Raw genomic sequence first — 21,916 nt, 5'->3', positions numbered from 1 at the left:
CCCTGCTTTCTGCTTTCTGCAGGGATCGCTTCCTGTGTGACTCCCTTGTCCATTTGTTCCTCCCCACTGATCTCTCTCCTGGTACTTATCCTTGCAAGTGGAACAAGTGATACACCTACCCCTACATCTCTTTTCTCATTATCATTCAGGGCCCTAAACAGTCCTTCATGGTAAGGCGACACCACCTGTGAGTCTGTTGGGGTCATATGCTGTGTTTGGTGCTCCCAGCGTGGCCTACTGTATATCCGTGAGACCCGACATAGATTGGTAGACCGTTCTCTGAGCACCTACACTCCATCCGCCAGGAAAAGCGGGATCTCCAGCGGCCATTTTAATTCCACTTCCCATTTCCATTCTGATATGTCCGTCCATGACCTCCTCCACTTTTGTGATGAGGCCACACTTAGGTTGGAGGAACAATACCTTATGTTCTGTTTGGGTAGCCTCTAACCTGATGGCATGAACATCGATTTCTTAAACTTCTGGTAATGCCTCCCACGCCCCTCCTTCACCGTTTTCCATCCCTTTTTCCCTCTTTCACCTTATCTCCTTGCTCGCCCATTGCCTCCCTCTAGTGTTCCTCCTTCCTTTTCTTTTTTCCATGGTCTTCTGTCTCTTTCACAATCAACTTCCCAACTCTTTACTTCATCCTTCCCGCTCCAGGTTTTGCCTATCATCTTGTGTTTCTCTCTCCCCTTCCTCCCCTTCCCCCACCTTTTAATCTATTCCTCAGCTTTTTTCTCCAGTCCTGCTGAAGGGTTTCGGCCCGAAACGTTGACTGTACCCTTTTCCTAGATGCTGCCTGGCCTGCTGAGTTTCTCTGGCATTTTGTGTGTGTTGCTTGGATTTCCAGCATCTGCAGGTTTTCTCTTGTTTGCAAGGTCTTACTCTGTTGTTAAATAAATTTAATATTATTATAAGTGTATGTGTTATCATTACCACTAATTTCAATTTAGTTATTTAGAGACTGAATGTTTCTGAATTTCTTGACTAAAAGTTTTCAGTAACCAAATTAACATGATTATGCCAGATATAGTTAAGATCAATTAAAACTTTGGTAACAACTTAAAAAAATTAACTCTAGTTATACGTTAGGTAATTTGGTAACTTAAATTCTCAGTTGCCAAACACCTTGGAAATTTTCATTATATGTTGCTGAGGGAGTAGTTTCTAGAATAAATTAATTTAACAATTTTAGAGTGTAAAATCAGTAAATGTATTGTTAATCATACATATTTTTATCCAGAAGTGATAATTTTTACATTTTGTTTTTGAAGTTAAAAACCTCTCTTGGGAAAGGTCGAGCATTTATCCGCTATTCCTTAGTCCACCAGCGCCTGGCTGATACTTTTCAGCAATGCTTAATGAATGCTAAAGCTACCAGGTAAGAGACACATATCTGAATTATTTAAAATACGTGATAATAGGTTGACATATTAGTGCTTTATGGACATATAAAATGATGGAGCTTTGTGCAAGAACCACTGTGTGGGATTTAGACTTGGACTCGGGTAACCTTGATAATCTATCTTCTAAGTTAGCTGGTCCTTTTGTTTGCAATTGGAAAAAAAACAACTTATGTGGCTCCTGAAAGATTGGAAAATGTGCTGTTAGAGATTGTCTTGTGCTATGTGTTTAGTTCCTTCACAAACCAATTTTATTGCCACAAATATAGTTTTAATTTTTCACTTTTAACAATTCATTATTGTTTCTGGTTATTGAAGGCATACAGATCTGTTCCATTATTTTCTATGACAGTGGGGAGGGTGAGACTGAATTCTAAGTTTCACTTGCACAAAATCAGAAATGCCAGATGGTTTTAGAGGATTTTGGTACTGCCATCCTAACTCTTGGCTCTGATCAGGACTTCCTTCATTTTTTTAAACAATTACACTGGAATGTAGGACACTGGACTGTAGAGTTAAATGGGATGCAGTTTAAGTGATTCGGGACTATGGGACATGTTGTGCACCACTGCTATTAGAGCCAACCTTTAAATTCACATTTTTATCCTTATTTCAACAATATTGCCTATGCTTATTTTCTCAATTAAATTTACATAACAAAATGATTTCCATTACAGAGTTCAAAGGTTCAAAGGTCCAATTTAATGTCAGAGAAATATATACAATATACATCCTGAAATGCTTTTTCTTCACAAACATCCATGAAAACAGAGAAGTGCCCCAAAGGATGAACGACAGATAAACGTTAAGAACCCCAAAGTCCCCCCCAGCTCCCCTCCCCCCACTGGCAAAAGAAAAGCATTGGTACCATCACCGAGCACTCAAGCGTGAGCAAAGCAATAGCAAAGACACAGACTTGCAGTCACCCCAAAGACTTTGCGTTGCACCCGGCATTCGACATACCGCAGATTCTCTCTCTCTCTCCTTAATAAGGGAGTAAAAGGTGTCTCCATTTTCCCAGCGAGCGGGCAGACAAACAACTCGCTGGTTTACGAAGTTAAAAAGTCCATTACGTTACTTTTTTCGAGCTCTGTGCCCGAAGATCGCACAGATCCCGGGTCTTTGGTCCCACGGCAGATATCCTGACTCCCCTGACAGCACACAGGTCTCCTGTCTTGACCCCAACCCTCAATCCACCCGTCCCCAGAGCCTGAGATCTTAGGCTTCCGAATTCGAGCTGGACTCCCAGGCCAAACCCTTGGCGTGCTGAACAACGGCCAGTCCTGAAATCCTGAGAGTGGGTCCCATTTCCACAAAGAACTGAAGTCAGCGTGTAACTCCAGGTCGGGGTCTTCAAAAGAACCCTGAAACGGAAAAATCAAGATATTAAAGATGGAAATAGAGCTGTTTCTGAAGATGCAAGCAAAGGAGTTGCCATTTAGCGCGAGTTTTAAAATAAATCGATAAAAATTTTTTTTTGCAGGAGTTGATGGTGGAGCAAGTGAATGTGTTGGGTTTTAATTTTCCACTTTCTATAGATTCTAGAATGGTCCTCACAGATTGTAACATAACAAATGTATCTCCACTGTTTAAGAAAGTTATAGGAATCAACTCAGGTAACTACTGAGCAGTTATTTGCGAAAAATTATAGGAAATATTTAGGAAGTGATAACAGGCTTCTTAAAGAATAATAATCAGAGTTGGAATCGGGTTTAATATCACTGGCATATGTCGTGAAATTTGTTGTTTTGGCTAGTGTCAAAACGAACTTATGAAAGTGAAAGCATGCTGGACATTTTTCTGAAGTTTTTTCCAGCACAATAGGTAAGGTAGATTGTAATGTGTATAGTAGTAGGTGGCACATAAGAGGTTATTATAGTTAAAGCACATGTAGTATACTGGCAGGCTTGAGATGAACAAGGGATAGCAGATGGAAGCAGAATAGAAATAAGAAGGTCTTTTTCAGTTTGAGAGGCTCTGATTAGTATGATAGTGCAGTTGATCTGAGCTGCTCAGTCTGAATAAGTAATGTGGATGGACTAAGTAGAATATGTCAAAGTTTCCTGATGATTCAAAGCTGGGTGCCAGTTGGAGTAGAGAGGAAGGTGCATGAGCAGGCTAAGTGCATTGGTGAGAATATGGTCGGTAGAATGTAAAGTGGAAAAAGTTTGTAAGATCATCTGCTTTGATAGGTTAAAAGAAAGCATTATCTTTCAACGAAGAAGAGGTGAAGAAGTATTAGTACTTAGATGGAGCTGGGTGACTATAGCTCAGCATTTAATACCATCATTTCCACAATCCTGATTGAGAACCTGGGCCTCTGTGTGTTCCTCTGCAATTGGATCCTCAGGTTCCTAACCGGAAGACCACAATCTGTGCAGATTGGTGATAACATATCCTCCTCGTTAACGATTAATACTGGCGCACCTCAGGAGTTGTGCTTAGCCCACTGCTCTACTCTCTGTATACACATGGCTGTCCGGCTAGGCATAGCTCAAATACCATTTATAAGTTTGCTGACGATACAACCATTGTTGGTGGAATCTCAGGTGGTGACGAGAGGGCTTACAGGAATGAGGTATGCCAACTAGTGGAGTGGTGCCACAGCAACAACCTGGTACTCAATGCCAGTAAGATGAAAGAGCTGATTGTGGACTTCAGGAAGGGTAAGACGAAGGAACACATACCAATCCTCATAGAGGGATCAGAAGTGGAGAGAGTGAGCAGCTTCAAGTTCCTGGGTGTCAAGATCTCTGAGGATCTAACCTGGTCGCAGCATATCGATGTAGCTATAAAGAACACAAGATAGCGGCTATACTTTTTAGGACTTTGAAGCGATTTAGCATGTCAACAAATACACTCAAAAATTTCTATAGTTGTGCCGTGGAAAGCATTCTGAGAGGCTGCATCACTGTCTGGTATGGAGGGGCTACTGCACAGGCCCGAAAGAAGCTGCAGAAGGTTGTAGATCTAGTCAGCTCCATCTTGGGTACTAGCCAACAAAGTACACAGGTCATCTTCAGGGAGTGGTGTCTCAGAAAGGCAGTGTCCATTATTAAGGACCTCCAGCACCCGGGGCATGCCCTTTTCTCACTGTTGCCATCAGGTAGTAGGTACAGAATCCTGAAGGCACACACTCAGTGACTCAGGAACAGCTCCTTCCCCTCTGCCATCCAATTCCTAAATGGACATTGAATCTTTGGACACTACCTCACTTTTTTAATGTATAGTATTTTTGTTTTTGCATGTTTTTTTTAAATCTATTGAATATACATGTACTATAATTGATTACTTGTTTATGTATTATTATTTTATTTATTTTTCTCTCTGCTAGATTATGTATTGCATTGAACTGCTGCTGCTAAGTTAACAAATTTCACGTCACGTGCCAGTGATAATAAACCTGATTCTGAATCTGATTTTGTATATATGACAAAAATTAGGATGGCAAATGCCACGATGATATGTATTGAAGAAAGGATTTGAGTGCAAAGAGTGGAGATATCTTACGAGAATTGTTCAGGATTGGTGATACTAAACTTATAATACTGTACAGCGGTTCAGTCTATCAATGTAAAGAATATATTAATTTCAGATAATGTGATAAATGCACAAATAAATGTAAGACAATAAATCAATGCTTTTGATAGTATGACAGAATAAGATAAAGATTAACATATACAGATTAAAACACAAAATAGGTGTATTTTCATTCATGTGTTTTCCTGACTTGTGGAAGAGTATCTTGGTAACTTTCAGTATTCAGAAGATCAATATTTTAAATGTTTTTACTTCATTTTGCAATTGTCATTTTTGTTTTTACTTTTAAAATTTAAAGTGACTGGTATTATGCTCGAAGCCCTTTGCTGAATTCTCACCTCGGCTCGGATATTGTTACTCATCTGTATGACCTGAATGAAGTGCAATTTGACTTGGCATCTAGAGGGCATGATTTGGATGCTTCTTGGCCAACATTTGCACGGTAATATACATTTATTTGTATTGACTTGCTTATTTGAAGATTTATTAAATGGGAATTGAACATACAGTAATTAAATAAGACGTCCCTGCAGAATTCATTAGTCTTATTTAGAAATGTATAGAATTATGTATTATTAGTAATTTAATAATTCTAACCACTATATGTAGAAGTGTTTTTCACTGATTACAGTTTGGATAAGTCTCAGCATTAACTATTGACTGACTTTTTGACTTTAGAAGAGTGATCTTAAAAAGTTGAGAGATAATCCAATCAATTTATTTAAAATGGCAGAGTGATTTTCTTGAATAAATTTGGGGAAAAAATTTCCTCTGGTGAGAGGATCCAAAAAATATTCTTGCAACTAGAATGAGGTTATATGAAAATCTAGTGTAGCTAGCTGGTGGTGGTGTGGCATCAGCACTGGACTTCAAGGTGAGTGGTCCTGGCCAGCTCCTTGCACGCTTTCCGTCTGTGCTGGGTTGAGCATTGAATTAGCAATTTGGCTTCATAAAAAACAAGACAAGTGCTAAAGAAATGGCAAAGTTGCTGCCCGATGTGCCACAGAGCACAAAGGCGAACAACAAAATCCACTGTAAGGTCGTGAAAATCTCTTCACACCAAAGGTTATGGAATATTGGAACACACTTCTTGAAAGTCTGTGGATGTTGAGCTGTGAAGGTGAGAAAGTGTGGAAAGAAAGATCAATTTATTTCTTGCTGGGCATCAGGAGAAATTTGACACTTCCATACTGTGTTGCTTACAGTCTGACAGTATGCTGACGAAGGGTCTCGGCCTGAAACATCGACTGCACCTCTTCCTAGAGATGCTGCCTGGCCTGCTGCGTTCACCAGCAACTTTTATGTGTGTTGCTTGAATTTCCAGCACCTGCAGAATTCCTGTTGTTTGACAGTATGCTCATCCTGCTCTTCTTGGGTATTGGTATGACTGTTGCTCTTTTGAAGTCGGTAGGAACCTCCAACTGCAACAGTGGGAGATTAAAGATGTGCTTGTACATGCCCACCAGTTAGTTTGCACAGGTTTTCAGTCAGGCCTACTAGGTAGACCATCAAGGCCTGACACCTTACGAAAGTTTACCTGCATGAAAGATGTTCTGACATAGGCCTGTAAGACAGAAGTTACAGGGTCACCAGATGCTGCAGGGATTCACACAGATGTAGTTGTAGCATGCATGAAAGGCATTGAGCTTGTGTAGGAGTGAAGCATGGCAGCCATTCCTGAAATTAGGTTTCGCCTTGCAGGAAGTAATTGCTTGCGAACTCTGCTAGACCTGACCTGAATCCGATTCCATCTGTAACTTCAATTGGAACTTTTTTTTGCTCTTAAAGTAGCCTTCCGTAGGGTGTACCTGGACTTCTTATTTAGTTGTGGGTCACTGATCATGAAGACCACAGATCTAGCCCTTAGCAGACTATGAATATCCTGGTTCAACCATGGTTTTGGTTTGGGCATATCTGGTATGTTGTCGAAGGCACATTCATCCACACAGGTCTTGTGAAATCACTGTGGCATATTAATTCAGATTTGAAGATAAATCTCTGAATATTGTCCAGTCCACCGACTCAAATCATTCCTTAAAGCACTTCTCTCCCTTGACTGTACCTTTTTGGTCTTCTCTACTGGTGCTTCAGTCTTTCTGGAAGGTAACAATGAGACCAACAGTCAAATTAGTTGTGATCTGATTGAGCTGTGGTGCAAGCACCGAGAGGCTGTTTATTCCAATACTTCTTATGAAGAATCCCAATTTCAAAAATGTTTTCTTAGCTGCTTTTTTTGTATGTGTTTATCCCTTGTTGAAATTGGCATTATATGAAAAGTCCTTCACATCAATTCAAGAGATTTTGCGGAATGAAGAAACAACTTGAGCAGTAATGAAAGCGGAATATTAAATTGAAAAGTCAGATGATTTATATGTTCCTGAAATGTATGCTGATTGTTCCCTTTTTAAGCAAGGAAATGAATACAACAAATGTATTTTCACAAATTTGTGTAGAAAATGGAACAACATACCGTTAATAGATACATGTGTATCTATTAGATACATCTGTTACTTACATAGGCTCCTGTTTCTTCAAAATGTTCACATATGAAGAAGCAGATTTCCTCAAATTTGAGTTAATGCTTGCAGATTAAAGACAATTAAATAAGGAACAATAAGGAATGGATGAGCAGCAGCAAACTGAATGAGTAAATAATTGAACCAAATTTCCAAATTGAGAAGCAGAAGAAACTGATCAGTATTTTTTTTATGAAACTTCATCTTGAAGTTATCACTAAAATAAAATTATGCAATTAAAAGCTATCCTTAATATGAACTGTGGAAGAAATGCCTGGCAATCTACTTCTGTATCTTGGCATAAAAACCCTATGGACAGCTACACTATCTGTAGGGTGGCCATGTTGACAACAACTTGATGGCACTCAGCAACAGCAACAATATGAACTAGAAGAGGGTGGTGGTGTAGTGGTAGGTGAGTGGGAGCAGGGATGGATAGAGCAGTTCTTAAAGTAGAAGCAGAATTCCTCATAAAGTTGGCAGGAGGGTTGAGTAGTTTTAACCCTTTGCTTTGTTATTATTTGAATGGTAGACCATCAGAAAGCACATTTGTAATAACTCTAAATTTCAAACACATTTACACTTTTCTGACAATATTCAATATACAGCCATTCTGTCCTCATATCCTACTTCTGATGTCTGACCTTCCAATACTACTGCCTCTGTTCATATAAAACACACATTCTTTTAACCTTCCTTTTGTGCAATTAATCTTTTAGCGTGTATGCTATGGATATAAATGTTACCATGCAATTCCATTGACCTTTTCAACAGATTCAAACTAAATCTTCCTCCACGATATTCTGCAGTATATAATCTGAGAGAGCACAACAGATGAAGCAGTCCAAGCATTATTACCCACACTCACGCAAAGCAAAGATCCCTTGGTCTTACTGGCATTTGAGGAGCCATTATTAATGCAAAAGAATAGTTGATGACTTAGCTTTAGCAGACTGTATGAATGCTGATTTTTTTTTGTCTTTCATTTTCTTAGCAAGTAATTTGCAACTGCCATTAATACAAGCTACATTTTCAAGATAATCATCTGCTAGTAATTAACTTCATTCTGCAATTCTAGTTCTTGTCTCTTTTTCTCTTAGGCACCCCATGGCGCCAGTAGACTACTGCATAAGATACCTCGGAGGATGACAATACTCCTGAGGATGCACTATCAACTGCTTTATTCCTTTCAGTCATCAGTTCAACCACAGATATTCCAGCCGAGTTAGGAAGGGAATGGAGAGATATATATTTGATTCATTACCTTCATTACCATGAGCCAGTAAGCAGCAGCCTATATGATAAGCACAGGCAACCCAAAAAAGAGGTTGCTGAAGGAAAAGGACCTTTGACATCTGAATTGAACTATTCTCAGAGAAGGAAACAGTAATATATGTTTTCTTTCATGGCTTCTGGATACCACCAAGCTGCTTACATTCAGCAATGTTATACTGAAGTGCAGTCACTGTTGCAGAAAGCTGAGACATCAACTTTGACACAATTCTAGTTCCCTTGAGACATATTTGACAATGGTCAAATGCTCTGTTTATTTATAGGTGACTATAGTAACCAATTCACAGGATACTATCCTAATCCTCATTGAAATAGACACTGGGTTTTTACATCCACTGGTGAGAGCAGATGGGTCATGTCCAAAGGATAGCATTTTATAATCAAGCACTCATTTGGTACAACACAGTGACAATCTTAATTTTTCTTTTGTGTGTGATTAAAACTGGAGTAGGTGACTAACACAGATTCTTATGAAACAAGTGTGATCCGACAATTGACTGAGCCATTGGTATAACTAGATGAGAAAATTTATGACTACTGGTGATATTTCATCCATGATATCATAATGAAAATATTCACATGTTTTGCAACTTAGAGGGCAGCTTTAATGGATGAGAATGTGAGGTCAAATGTACATTATCTATTGAGACAATTGTTCAGCATCGATGAGGGTAACTTTGAAGGAGTGACTCGATAGCCCTTCTCTTGAAAGATCATTTTTTACACACTCAACCATTGTGCCAAATGAGCTAATATAGTTACACCTGCAGATAAGATCAAGTTGTCTGTAGTTTTGTCCTCAGATGTCTTTATAGTTCCAGTATAAGGAAAGCAATAGGGGAGCATCTTTTTGGATCTCTATTGCTTGTAATCATCATTCAGGGAAATATGCTGGGCTAAGATTTAATTGTTAGGCAATTATTGATGCATGTGTGGGGTTTCTTCTGGGATGTGTTGTGTGTTTTTAGTTTGGTTTCAGATTGACACTGAATTCTCATCACTAAATATGGTATAAGTTAACAGGGCTATAAAAAACACATGACTAGGGTTAGTTTTGCAGTCATAGCACTGGAAAGCAGAGAAGTATGTTGAATGTTGGTAAGACCATAATTTAAGTGTACGCCGAGGTGCACAGCACAGAAACATACCTTCCAGCTTTCCACATCCATGATGGTCTATTTGCCCATCTACATCATTCCCATTCCTCTACATTGTTATATCTTTCTTATGCCGATTTATGTGTCTTTCTAAATGCCTCTTAAGCAAAGTATTCATATCTGATTCTACCAGCTCCTTTGGCAGTGCATTCCTGACATCACTCTGTGTCTGTGTGTAAAACAAAAACTTATCCTTCAGATCAACCTTTGAAACTCCTTCTCAACTTAAACTTATGACCTCTTGTTTTTGATGCCCCTACCTTGGGACAAGTTTTTGACTATGTACACTATTAATGCTCATCATAATCTTATATACTTCTATTAGATCATCTCCCCACCTTCATTGTCACTCCCAAGGCAGTCTGTGGAATTTCTCTCCATAACTAAAGTCCTCAAATCCTGGCAACATTCTGATGAATCTCCTGTGCACCCCCTCCAGAGCTCTTTATGATCTCAAGTAAAAACCAGTTCAAAGAAAGATGACTGAAATTCATGATAGTAATCTCGGGTCCCGGGCAGTGTTTAAGGTCTAACCATCTTCTGCTACTCTATATCCTGTACCCTTCAGTATAAAATCAGAAAAGGTTCACTGATGATTTCAAAGTATTGAGCTCTAGTCACAGTTCTTTGGATCAAGAAGCAGTCAAGGCTTTCTATTTAGCCTATCTAGGACAACAAAATCTTGGATTCAGAAGTGGCAATTAATATATGAGCTATAGTGATCACCTTCGGTCGGAACGAAGCTAACCAGCTGCTCTTGAAGTTCAATTCCCATGTCTCCAACATCAGTATCTTTGTCATCACCAGAGATCAGAATCTCAACCAGAGAAACTTCTTAAATACTGCAAAGATAAAAATAGGTTTGAGGCTAGATATTCTGTGGCAATTGACTTGTTTTCTTACCACGCAGTCTGTCCACTATATACAAGGTACCTGTCAGGAGTGTGAATGCTACTTGCTTGCCTAGATGAATTTAATTGCAACAACATTCAATAAACCTGGCACCATCAAGAGGAAATCATTGTATCCGATACCTCATCCATGTCCTAAATATTCCACTGTGGCTGGATTGTGTTCCATCTACAAAGTGTCTTGCAGCTCAGGATATTCCAACAGCAGCTCCCAAATGCAGAATCTCTACCTAAGGAGGTTAAGTACTTAAGGCTATTGGAACATTGCCACTTGCATTAAAAGAGAAAATGCTGGAAAAAGGCTTCAGGTAAGACAGCATTTGTGGAAGGAGAAGCAATTAAGATTGCGGACCTAGACCCTTCTTCAGAACAGATTTTCATTGCCATATGTACGTTTGCTCCAAGCTGTGCACCATGCTAACTTACATTGATATCTTATCATTGTTGCCAGAATCCATAATAGCACAGTGGGAGCACTATCTACAAGTGGACCTCAGCAGTTTAAGAATGTGGCTTTCATCCCAGATATTCAAAGACAATTAATGGTGGGCATGACTTCTCAAAGATGCTCACATTACAGATAATCAAGTAACATACTGTAAAATAAGCGCAAGCAAAAATCATGTTTTCACTAGAAATGTGATATTGACCATCTCTAGGTCGTTTGCATTACTTTGGGCATTCAAGCAGACACTTCCTCTGGAACCTCCTTAATGTAAATCCTGTTATTACTCGCATTTCACCATCCCCCCCCCCCCCAATTCTTTGAACAAACCTTTTGATCATGTGACAGCTCCCTGCTTGCCATTGGACCTGAGATTGACCTCCTAGCCCTACATTGGTTGAATTCTCTGTTTAGGTTCTAATCCATTCAAGATTGCACAATGCTCCATCCATCTTTCTGAGCTCTGATTCCCCCCCATTATGATTAGCTAAATGAAACACCCACCCCCATGACTACCCTGATCCAAGCCTTAATTATGCTTCTTATGACCAGAGTTTAACCTGGGTGCAACTTAAATTTGAATCAGATTCAGGTTTAATATCACTAGCATACTGTATATCATGAAATTTGTTGTTTTGTGTCAGCAATACATTACAACACATAATAATAAAAAGTGATACAGTGGGCTATAGGCCCTTCCAGCTCTTCAACCCTTCCTACGTTACTGTGGCACCCAATAAGAGTATATATATGATAAAGGGAAATTAAATAAGTGGTGCATAAAGAGAGGGAAAATACTGAAGTAATATTTATGGATTCATTGTCCATTCAGAAATCTGATGGCAAAGGAGAGGAAGCTGATCCTGGAATGTTGAGTGGGTGTCTTCAGGCTCCTGTACCTCCTCCTTGATGGTTGTAATGAGGACATGTCCTGGGTGATGGTATTCCTCAGTAATGGATGCCACCTTTTTGAGGCATTGCCTTTTGATAGTGCTCTTGATTCTGAGAAAGCTAGTGCCCATGATGGAGTTGGCTGAGTTTACAACTTTCTGCAGCGTTTTCCGATCCTGTGCAGTAGCCCCTTCGTACCAGATTGTGACACAATCAGAATGCCCTCCATGATACATCTGTAGAAATTTGCGAGTGCCTTTGCTGATAAACCAATTCTCCTCAAACTGTTAGTGAAGTATAGCTGCTGTCGTGCCTTCTTTGATATTGCATCGATATGTTGGACCTAGGACAGATCCGCAGGGATCTTAACACCCACGAACTTGAAACTGCTTATGCTTTCCACTCAGTGGGAACTTGTGAGTATTCCCTGGAGTTCTCCTTCCTGAAGTCCTTAATCAGTTCCTTGGTCTTACTGACACTGAGTGCAAGTTGTTACTGCAAGACCACTCAACCAGCTGATCTATCTTGGTCCTATATGCCTCCTTAACACCATCTGAAATTTTGCCAACAACAGTTATGTTATCAGCAAATGTACAGATGGTGTTTGAGCTGTACTTAGCTGCACAATCATGGGTGCAGAGAGAACAGAACAGTGGGCTGAGACTTACCTTGAGTTGTGCCAGTGTTGATTGTTAGCGAGGAGGACTTGCTTCCCAGTTTCCTTTGAAAATTGTGAGCATTGATTGTGTCTCTGTCAATTTCATCTTGGCAATTTAATGGGTATGGTGAAAACATTGCCCAGCAGATAACCCAGACATGAGGAAATCTGCAGATGCTGGAAATTCAAGCAACACACACAAAAAATGCTGGTGGACGCAGCAGGTCAGGCAGCATCTATAGGAAGAGGTACAGTCAACGTTTCAGGCTGGGACCCTTTGTGTCTAACTGAATGAAGAGATAGTAAGAGATTTGAAAGTGGGAGGGAGAGGGGGAGATTCAAAATGATAGAAGACAGAAGGGGAGGGGTGGATCTAAGAGCTGGAGAAGGGAGAGGATCATGGGACGGGAAGCCTGGGAAGAAAGAGAAGGGGGGAGGGGAGCCCGGAGGATGGAGAGCAGGCAAGGAGTTACAGTGAGAGGGACAGAGGGAGAAAAAAGAGAGAGAGAGAAAAAAGGGAAAAATATATAAAATAAATAAATAAGGGATAGGGTGTGAAGGGGAGGTGGGACATTAACGGAAGTTAGAGAAGTCAACATTCTTGCCATCAGGTTGGAGGCTACCCAGACAGAATATAAGATGTTGTTCCTCCAACCTGAGTGTGGCTTCATCTTGACGGTAGAGGAGGCCGTGGATAGACATATCAGAATGGGAATGGGGTGTGGAATTAAAATGTGTGGCCACTGGGAGATCTTGCTTTCTCTGGCGGACAGAGCGTAGATGTTCAGTGAAACGGTCTCCCAGCCTGCGTCAGGTCTCGCCAATACATAGAAGGCTGCACTGGGAGCACCGGACGCAGTATATCACCCCAGCCAACTCACAGGGGAAGTGCCGCCTCACCTGGAAGGACTGTCTGGGGCCCTGAATGGTGGTGAGGGAGGAAGTATAAGGGCATATGTAGCATGTGGATACCTCCTCTTATTTACCCCTCAATCATGACCCCACTAAGGAGCACCAGGCCATTGTCTGCCACACCATCACCAACTTTATCAGCTCGGGATCTTCCATCCACTGCTACCAACCTTATAGTTCCCACACCCTGCACTTCCCGTTTCTACCTCCTACCCAAGATCCACAAACTTGCCTACCCAGGTAGGCCCATTGTCTCAGCTTGCTCCCGCCCCACCAAACTTACTTCTGCATACCTTGACACTGTTTTATCCCCCCTTGTTCAATCCCTTCTCACCTATGTTTGTGACACTTCTCACGTTCTGAATCTTTTCAGTGATTTTAAGTTCCCTGGCTCCCACCACTTTATTTTCACCATGGACGTTCAGTCCCTATATACCTCCATCCCCCCACCAGGAAGGTCTCAAAGCTCTCCACTTCTTTTTGGATTCCAGACCTAACCAGTTCCCCTCTACCACCACTCTCCTCCATCTAGTGGAATTAGTCCTTACTCTTAACAATTTCTCCTTTGGCTTCTCCCACTTCCTCCAAACTAAAGGTGTAGCCATGGGCACCCGTATGGGTCGTAGCTATGCCTGCCTTTTCATTGGCTTTGTGGAACAATCCATCTTCCAAGCCTGTACTGGTATCTGTCCCCCTCTTTTCCTTCGCTACATCGACGACTGCATTGATGCTGCTTCCTGCACGCATGCTGAGCTTATTGACTTCATTAACTTTGTCTCCAACTTTCACCCTGCCCTCAAGTTTACCTGGTCCATTTCCAACACCTCCCTCCCCTTTCTTGATCTTTCTGTCTCTATCTCTGGAGACAACTTATCTACTGATGTCTACTATAAGCCTACGGACTCACAGCTACCTGGACTATTCCTCTTCCCACCCTGTCTCTTGCAAAAATGCCATCCGCTTCTCGTAATTCCTCCGTCTCTGCCGCATCTGCTCTCAGGATGAGGCTTTTCATTCCAGGATGAAGGAGATGTCTTCCTTTTTCAAAGAAAGAGGCTTCCCTTCCTCCACCATCAACTCTGCTCTCAAACGCATCTCTCCCATTTCATGCGCATTTGCTCTCACCCCACCCTACTGCCACCCCACCAGCCTCCGGGTCCAACATGTAATTCTCCGTAACTTCCGCCACCTCCAATTGGATCCGACCACTAAGCACATCCTTCCCTCCCCCCTCTTTCTGCTTTCCACAGGGATCGCTCCCTACGTGACTCCCTTGTCTGTTCGTCCTCCCCATCCCTTCCCACCGATCTCACTCCCGGCACTTTTCCTTGTAAGCGGAACATGCCCTTATACTTCCTCCCTCACCACCATTCAGGGCCCCAGACAGACCTTCCAGGTGAGGTGACACTTCACCTGTGAGTCAGCTGGGGTGATATACTATGTCCGGTGCTCCCGGTGCGGCCTTCCCATTCCCATGCTGATATGTCTATCCATGGCCTTCTCTACTGTCAAGGTGAAGCCACATTCAAGTTGGAGGAACAACACCTTATAATCCGTCTAGGTAGCCTCCAACCTGATGGCATGAATATTGACTTCTCTAACTTTCGTTAATGCCCCTCCTCCCCTTCACCCCCATCCCTCATTTATTTATTTTATATATTTTTTTATTTTTTTCCCCCTTTTTTCTCTCTTTTTTCTACCTTTGTCCCTCTCACTATAACTCCTTGTCTGCTCTCCACCCTCTGGGCTCCCCTCCCCCCTTCTCTTTCTCCCCAGGCTCCCCGTCCCATGATCCTTTCCCTTCTCCGGCTCTTAGATCTACCCCTCCCTCCTGCTTTCTCCTATCATTTCGGATCTCCCCCTCCCCCTCTCACTTTCAAATCTCTTTCTATCTCTTCTTTCAGTTAGTCCTGATGAAGGATCCCAGCCCAAAACGTCGATTGTACCTCTTCCTCTAGATGCTGCCTGACCTGCTGCGTTCACCAGCATTTTTTGTTGGTGTTCCCAGCAGATAACCAGCTCCTTAAATGTACAAACCACCAACTGATCATATGGGATGGATTGAGATCTAAAATTTTGTGCTTTGATATGTTTTGAGGAGGTTTATTACCTGCTGAATAAGTTGAAGTATTTTGCAAAGAAAGCTAATGATGCATATTTATATGTTCAGAATTTTCAATACTTCTGGTACATGGAACTTAAGTCCAGATGCTGATATAACTAATAAATGTACTTGCAATTAGAAATAGTACAAGACCACTGCTTCGGAGTATTATGTGCCCTTCCCTCAGTGTATTATGTACATCAGAGTATTATGTACATCAGAGTATTATGTGCCCTTCCCTCAGTGTATTATGTACATCAGAGTATTATGTGCCCTGTTTGTGTCTAAAGCAGTCTGGTTGCTCCAGGTCTTGCTGTCTTGACATTTATGGCGAATTTGAAATATTGCAGGGTATTAGTAGCTGAGGATGGTTATTTGCATCACCGAGCTTGGCAAAATGTTTGCGGATGTTTCTGCTCCATTCGAGAAGCCATCATCAGTGTGCAGTTGAGGGTGTAGTCTCAGAATGCTGGGTTATATACGCCTCCAGGGTCCGAATGGATATTGATTATTCAGACCCCAGAGGAGTATATTAACCAGCATTCTAAGAAGACAACACCCTCAGCTGTGCACTGATAATGTCTTCTTGATTGGAGCCAAAATGTCTGCAAACAGTTTGCTAAGCTCAATGATCAACCAAACTTCCAAATGTATAAAGAAAAGAACTAATGAGGTGTTAAAGCATTGCACAGATTATTGAGGTCATTATCCCCTTTTCCTGTTTATCTAATAATATCCATTGTTCTATGAAAATTGAGAGCAGAAAATTAGAAAATGTATGCGACAGTTAAGTTAATCATAAATGAATATTCACTGCCCATCTCAAGTTGTCACAAGGTGCAATAGAAGTTTAATATTTAGAGTCCCATATTCTTTTTCATGGGAACTGATTTCAGTTATGGAGTCCTATTCAAAGTAAGATGTACTAACTCAGAGTTAGATTTAACCTCAGATTCTCTACATTTTGTATCTACGAATGTTACTCTCGATCACTCTTGAGTTTAATATGTCAAATGGTTAATTAATTAATTGGTTAATTAATGAGTTTCAGAATAAGTTTGGTGGTATTATGCTTTATAAGATGCACTGAACTCTGATGAAGGAATTTGAGGTTGAGTCTTCAAATAAAGCAGGTGAGTTTTTAGGAGCAGTTGACTGATCTTTCTGTGAGCATGACCAAAGCACTGCACCTTCAACCAGACCAGCAAGATGCATTGGCATTTGCAGTTCAGGTAGGTTAGTGGGTCAAGTGCTCATTCTTCATTTGTGAATTATCCTGTCCAGTGAACATTGATTGAAGTTGTTGCAGATATCCTGGAAATTCATATCTTAATCTTCCTGTTGGATTTCATTCCAAAATAGACTTCAGCTGTATTTAAGATGTTGTTATACTGGTTCAGAAAAAAAGACTTTCATTTTATATAATTTAATTTAGTAAGTATAAAACTGCTGTATGTGCTTTCTTTCAAGGCGATCTTTCGGCATGTCTTCTCCTTCTCATTTTTGGAGACCACCAAGTAGATGCTCCAGCATAAGCAGTTTGATTAGCAACTATTCACAAGTGAGTAACTTGCTATCTATAGTCTACAGAGATAGAGTCAATTAAATGCACAGTAATGTTACATGAAACTTATGAGTGAGGCCATTGGAAAATCCTCTGCTGTTCAGGCCATGTTTGGCAGAAGGAAAAATAAGTCAAAAATTAGTCTTCTCATTTATGTGAAAAAGAATTGTTTGTGTATAATATTTTAAGCAGTTGCTATAGGACTGTATTTTGTGTGCTTTTCTGAAAAAAAATAGAAATTATATCAATGAAGTCACAAGTATATTTAATTGTAGCATAACTCATATATACTTTGCATCATTTTGCAGCCTCCAGAAAGTCTTACAAATCTGGAACTAAATAATTCCTTAACAGTAGAGCAACTGGAAACCCTTGACGAGTTACGTGTTGAACTTGATCAGTCTGATATAAAGCAAAAAGAAATGCATGAAAAGATCGAACATTTTGAACTGGAAAAGAGTGAGTTACAGAAGACAATATCATTACATGAGCAGACAATAGAAGCTTTGAGGAAATCAGCTGCTGAATCAATGGAGGAGAACCTCATACTAAAGAAGACAGTGGAAGAGCTGAGTCAGCGGTGCGAAGATTTTGCTCAAGGCAGTATGGCAGAATCTCAAAAGTCTTTGCAAATGTTAGATGTTAGTTCCACAGAGAAACAACAGGTGCTTCAGTCAAAGGCTGCAGAATTGGAGACATGTAATAACCACTACCCAAACAAACTGCAGCCATTAACACAAGAAGTGGAAAGTCTCAGGTCACACAGTGTAAAAGATGCCACATTTGATGAATTTCAGTCCAAACTAATCACAGCAGAACAGAAGAATATAGAGCTGGTCAAAAAGATAGAAGACATTTTGACTGAAAAGGCACAATTGGAGGCAACCCACTATGATTTAGAGCAGAAAATCAATGAACTTCGCGACAAGTTGAATAATGCTGAGAGAGAGGAGATTGGAATACAGAGGTTAAACAATATGCAGCAACTGCAGGTGGAAAAGCTAACAAATGATTTGAAATCGAAAGACTTAATAATAGATGAGCTTGAGTTGAAGCTGAAAGGAACTACTTTGAAATTTGAGGAAAAGAATGCTATGCTTGTGGAGAAAAATGAAGAGCTAGAATCTCACTTAAATAACTATGGTGAAATAAAGAGTGTACAAGGAAGTGATGCAACTGAACTTGAATCGATGCAAAAGGCTATTCAGGAGCTAAGAAATGAGAAAGATGAGGCACAAGTCAAATGTGAAGTATTAGATGAACGAATAAGTACTCTTTCTAGCCAGCTAGTAGCTGCTAATAATGAGGCACAAAATCATCAGGATGTTCGAAATAAACTTTTCTGTGAGAATGAAGATCTTAGAAAAAAGGTGCAAGAATTAGAAGGGATATTAGCTAATGGTCAAAGTACGTCAAGCCACATTGTGGATAACCATCAAAAACTTGAACGTGAGAATAAGAAATTTCAACATATTGTGCAGAAAAGTGCTGAAAGAGAGGAAGCAATGGGGAGAACATGTTTGTCCTTGGAAACTGATAGATTCAGTGCATCTCAGAAAGAGGTGCAGGGCCAGACAGCTGATGCCATGGTTCCAATGGATGAAAAAGAAAAAAATCTAAAGGAAGAAAACAATCAATTTAATGAGCCATTACAAAATTCTCCCAGGCAGTTTGAAACAGCAGAGGGCAAACTGAAAGAAAGTGAGACTGAATTTGATGAGTTGAGTGATCGCTTGCTAAATCTGCAGGCAGAGGAAATGCTTTCGGATTTGGATAATAAGTTATTAAAGTTACAAGCGAATGAAAATTCTCCCATCTCTTTGGTAGCTGAAAACAAAGATAGCCTGTTAAGGCAGTTATCAGAAAACATTGAAAAATATCAGGCAAAAGTAGAGATGCTAGAAAAAGAAAAATTGGCTCTTGAAGATAATGTTCAGAAGCAAACTGAGCTTAGTGAGGATCTAATAGTTGAGAAAAATGCATTTGTGAAAGCACAGGTGACAGAGAAAGACCTTTATGAGAAAGAAATGCAGAAGATAAATGAAGAACTAGCTACCACTAAAAATCAGCTTGAATTTGAGCATAGTGAAGTGTCCAGGTTACAGGGAGTGATTGAAGAACTTAGTTCAAAGCTTAAGTATGCCGTTGAGGAAAAAGAAAGTATACACAGCAATCTTAATCTTGCGGTATGTTCCAAAGAGGAATACAGAACTCTGGTTCAAAATCTGAAGGAACAGATAGAATCAAACAGCAGGGATCATGCTGAAAAACTCTCGATATTAAAAGAAAAAGCAGATTATCTTAAAAAAGAGAGAGAAAAATTTGCACAGCAAGTAATTGAACTTGAAGAACAGTTTACAACGTTTAAATGCGAATCATCTCAACAGAGAAAGTATATTGAAAAACTAACTTCTGAAAATATTGAGACCAAAGATCTGCTTAATAGGGTAAACACTGAAATGGCAGAACTTGGCATGCAGATGTGTACACTGAGTGCCGAAAAAAATGCCATTGAGCAGAAATATAATGACATTTGTCAACAGCAAGCAACAGTTTTTGAGGTGATGAAACTGGAACAAAGCCAGCTAAATGTAAATATTTCTGCACTAAAGAATGAGAATGAACACCTTCAAGAGGAGTTAAAGAGATCAGAAAATTTAGCAGCAACTGTAGAGGAGCTGCAGAAAAAGCTAGTGAAAGCACAACAGCAAGCAGAAAGTCTCCAGGAGGCTGCAAAGGAAGAGATGTCTGCAGTCAAATTTCAGATAAGTGGAGAGGTGATGGACTACCAGAATAAATTAAAGGTAATATCCTTGCAGGAAATACAGCAATAAATCTCTATACTCTGTTGTCAGATTTTCTACTTTGGAAGCCTGCTTGAAAGTAACCTATAATATTATTAGCTTTAATTTAATTTTGTTTCTTAAGTACTCAAATTTATTTACTGAAGCTTTCAGTTTTATTTTGTGAGGAAGAAGGTTCCTTTACTTCCTTTCTTTTCCTTTTTTTTTCTTATCCTCATACCAAATGTTATCTACAATGTAGATGAAAGACTTACAGTGTCCACAAATTCACTGTTCATCCATTTGAGGGTGTGCAGTAGTCCTGCTCCTTAGATATATTGTAACTAACCATGAGGAGAAATTAGAGACCAGAATCCTCCCCTCAGGTCTTTTTGATGCAGAAATATATTCTAATTCCAAATTAGCGAAAAGAAGCCAATTATTTTTTCTGTCGTCTGAGCATTCAATTTTCATCAGTTATTAAAGACAAGTTTGTGAGGCGTTGACTGCTTATTTTGATCAAGGTATATTGCATTAATTTGGTATATATTGTATTAATTTGCATTAATACAAAATTTTGATGATGATGCTCTTATATTGACAGACTGTTGGTAAAGAATTAGAGGCTGTTAAAACAGACCTCAATGAACTTCAAAGTCAAATGGCTTCAAAGGATCAACAACTTGTTGACATTCAAGTGAGTCATCTATTTATCTTTAAGAACAGAATCAGTGATGCATAACTTTCACTTAGGAGCATAATATCAGCCTTAATGTTTGTAATTGTTTAATTATTTTTTATTTAACAGGATCTTAACAATAATTTAAGAGAGCAGTTGGAACAGAAAGTACAAGTAATTGCAGAATCACAATTACTGAGAAATGAGGAGCAAGAAAAACTGAAGTGTCTTTCAGAAAACTTTGCCAGGTATGACTGTTTGAAGCCAAATGGAAGGCTAATTTTTGGCTTGCATTTTGCATAATGTTATAAAATGGAGAAACAAATTATTTGAATGATTTATATTGGCTTCAGAATTTTCACCTTATATATTCATGTGAGTATATCCATCTCAGACTCAGTGGTACTGCCCCAGCTCCTGATGACCCGAGTAAACAGATGCTAATACATAAAACATAAGACATAGGAGCAGAATGAGGCCATTTAGCCCATCGAGTCTTCTCTGCCATTCAATCATGGCTGATCCTTTATTCCCCGGCCTTCTCCCTGTAACTTTTGATTCCGTGTCCAATTATGAACCTATCAATCTCTGCTTTAAATACACCCAATGACCTGACCTCCACAGCTGCCTGTGGTAACAAATTCCACAAATTTACCACCCTCTGGCTAAAGAAATTTCTCTGCATCTCTGTTTTAAATGGACACCCCTCTATCCTATATTGGCCCTCTTGTCCTAGACTCTCCCACCAATGGAAATATCCTTTCCACATCTACTCTGTCTAGGCCTTTCAGCAGTCGTAAGGTTTCAATGAGATCCCCCCCTCATCCTTCTAAATTCCAGTGAGTACAGACCCACAGCCATCAAATGTTCCTCGTATGATAATCATACCCGGAATCATTCTTCTGAACCGCCTCTGGTCCCTCTTCAATGCCACCACATCTTTTCTAAGATGAGGAATCCAAAACTGTTCCCAATACTCAAGGCGAAGCCTCACCAGTGCCTTATAAAGTTTCAGCATCACATCCTGCTTTTGAGTAGCCAAGACCTCTTGAAATGA

General features: G+C 40.0%; 1 protein-coding gene across 2 annotated transcripts in view; it reads left to right on the top strand.

Annotated features, from left to right (window-relative positions):
- LOC140212491 (FYVE and coiled-coil domain-containing protein 1-like) overlaps window positions 1-21,916 on the top strand; it is a 241,484-nt gene that overhangs the window by 23,118 nt on the left and 196,450 nt on the right. For both annotated transcript variants that reach the window (XM_072283363.1, XM_072283364.1), the window contains exons 5-10: window positions 1,278-1,384; window positions 5,245-5,388; window positions 17,304-17,394; window positions 17,706-20,201; window positions 20,785-20,877; window positions 20,989-21,107. In XM_072283363.1, the coding sequence (XP_072139464.1) occupies window positions 1,278-1,384; window positions 5,245-5,388; window positions 17,304-17,394; window positions 17,706-20,201; window positions 20,785-20,877; window positions 20,989-21,107 (3,050 nt within the window). The remainder of the gene's footprint in view (window positions 1-1,277; window positions 1,385-5,244; window positions 5,389-17,303; window positions 17,395-17,705; window positions 20,202-20,784; window positions 20,878-20,988; window positions 21,108-21,916) is intronic.

This window comes from Mobula birostris, chromosome 19 (genome assembly GCF_030028105.1).
Source record: "Mobula birostris isolate sMobBir1 chromosome 19, sMobBir1.hap1, whole genome shotgun sequence".
NCBI classification, from domain to species: domain Eukaryota; kingdom Metazoa; phylum Chordata; class Chondrichthyes; order Myliobatiformes; family Myliobatidae; genus Mobula; species Mobula birostris.
Note: the sequence above shows the minus strand (reverse complement) of the source record. Positions and strands in the feature narration are given on the sequence as shown.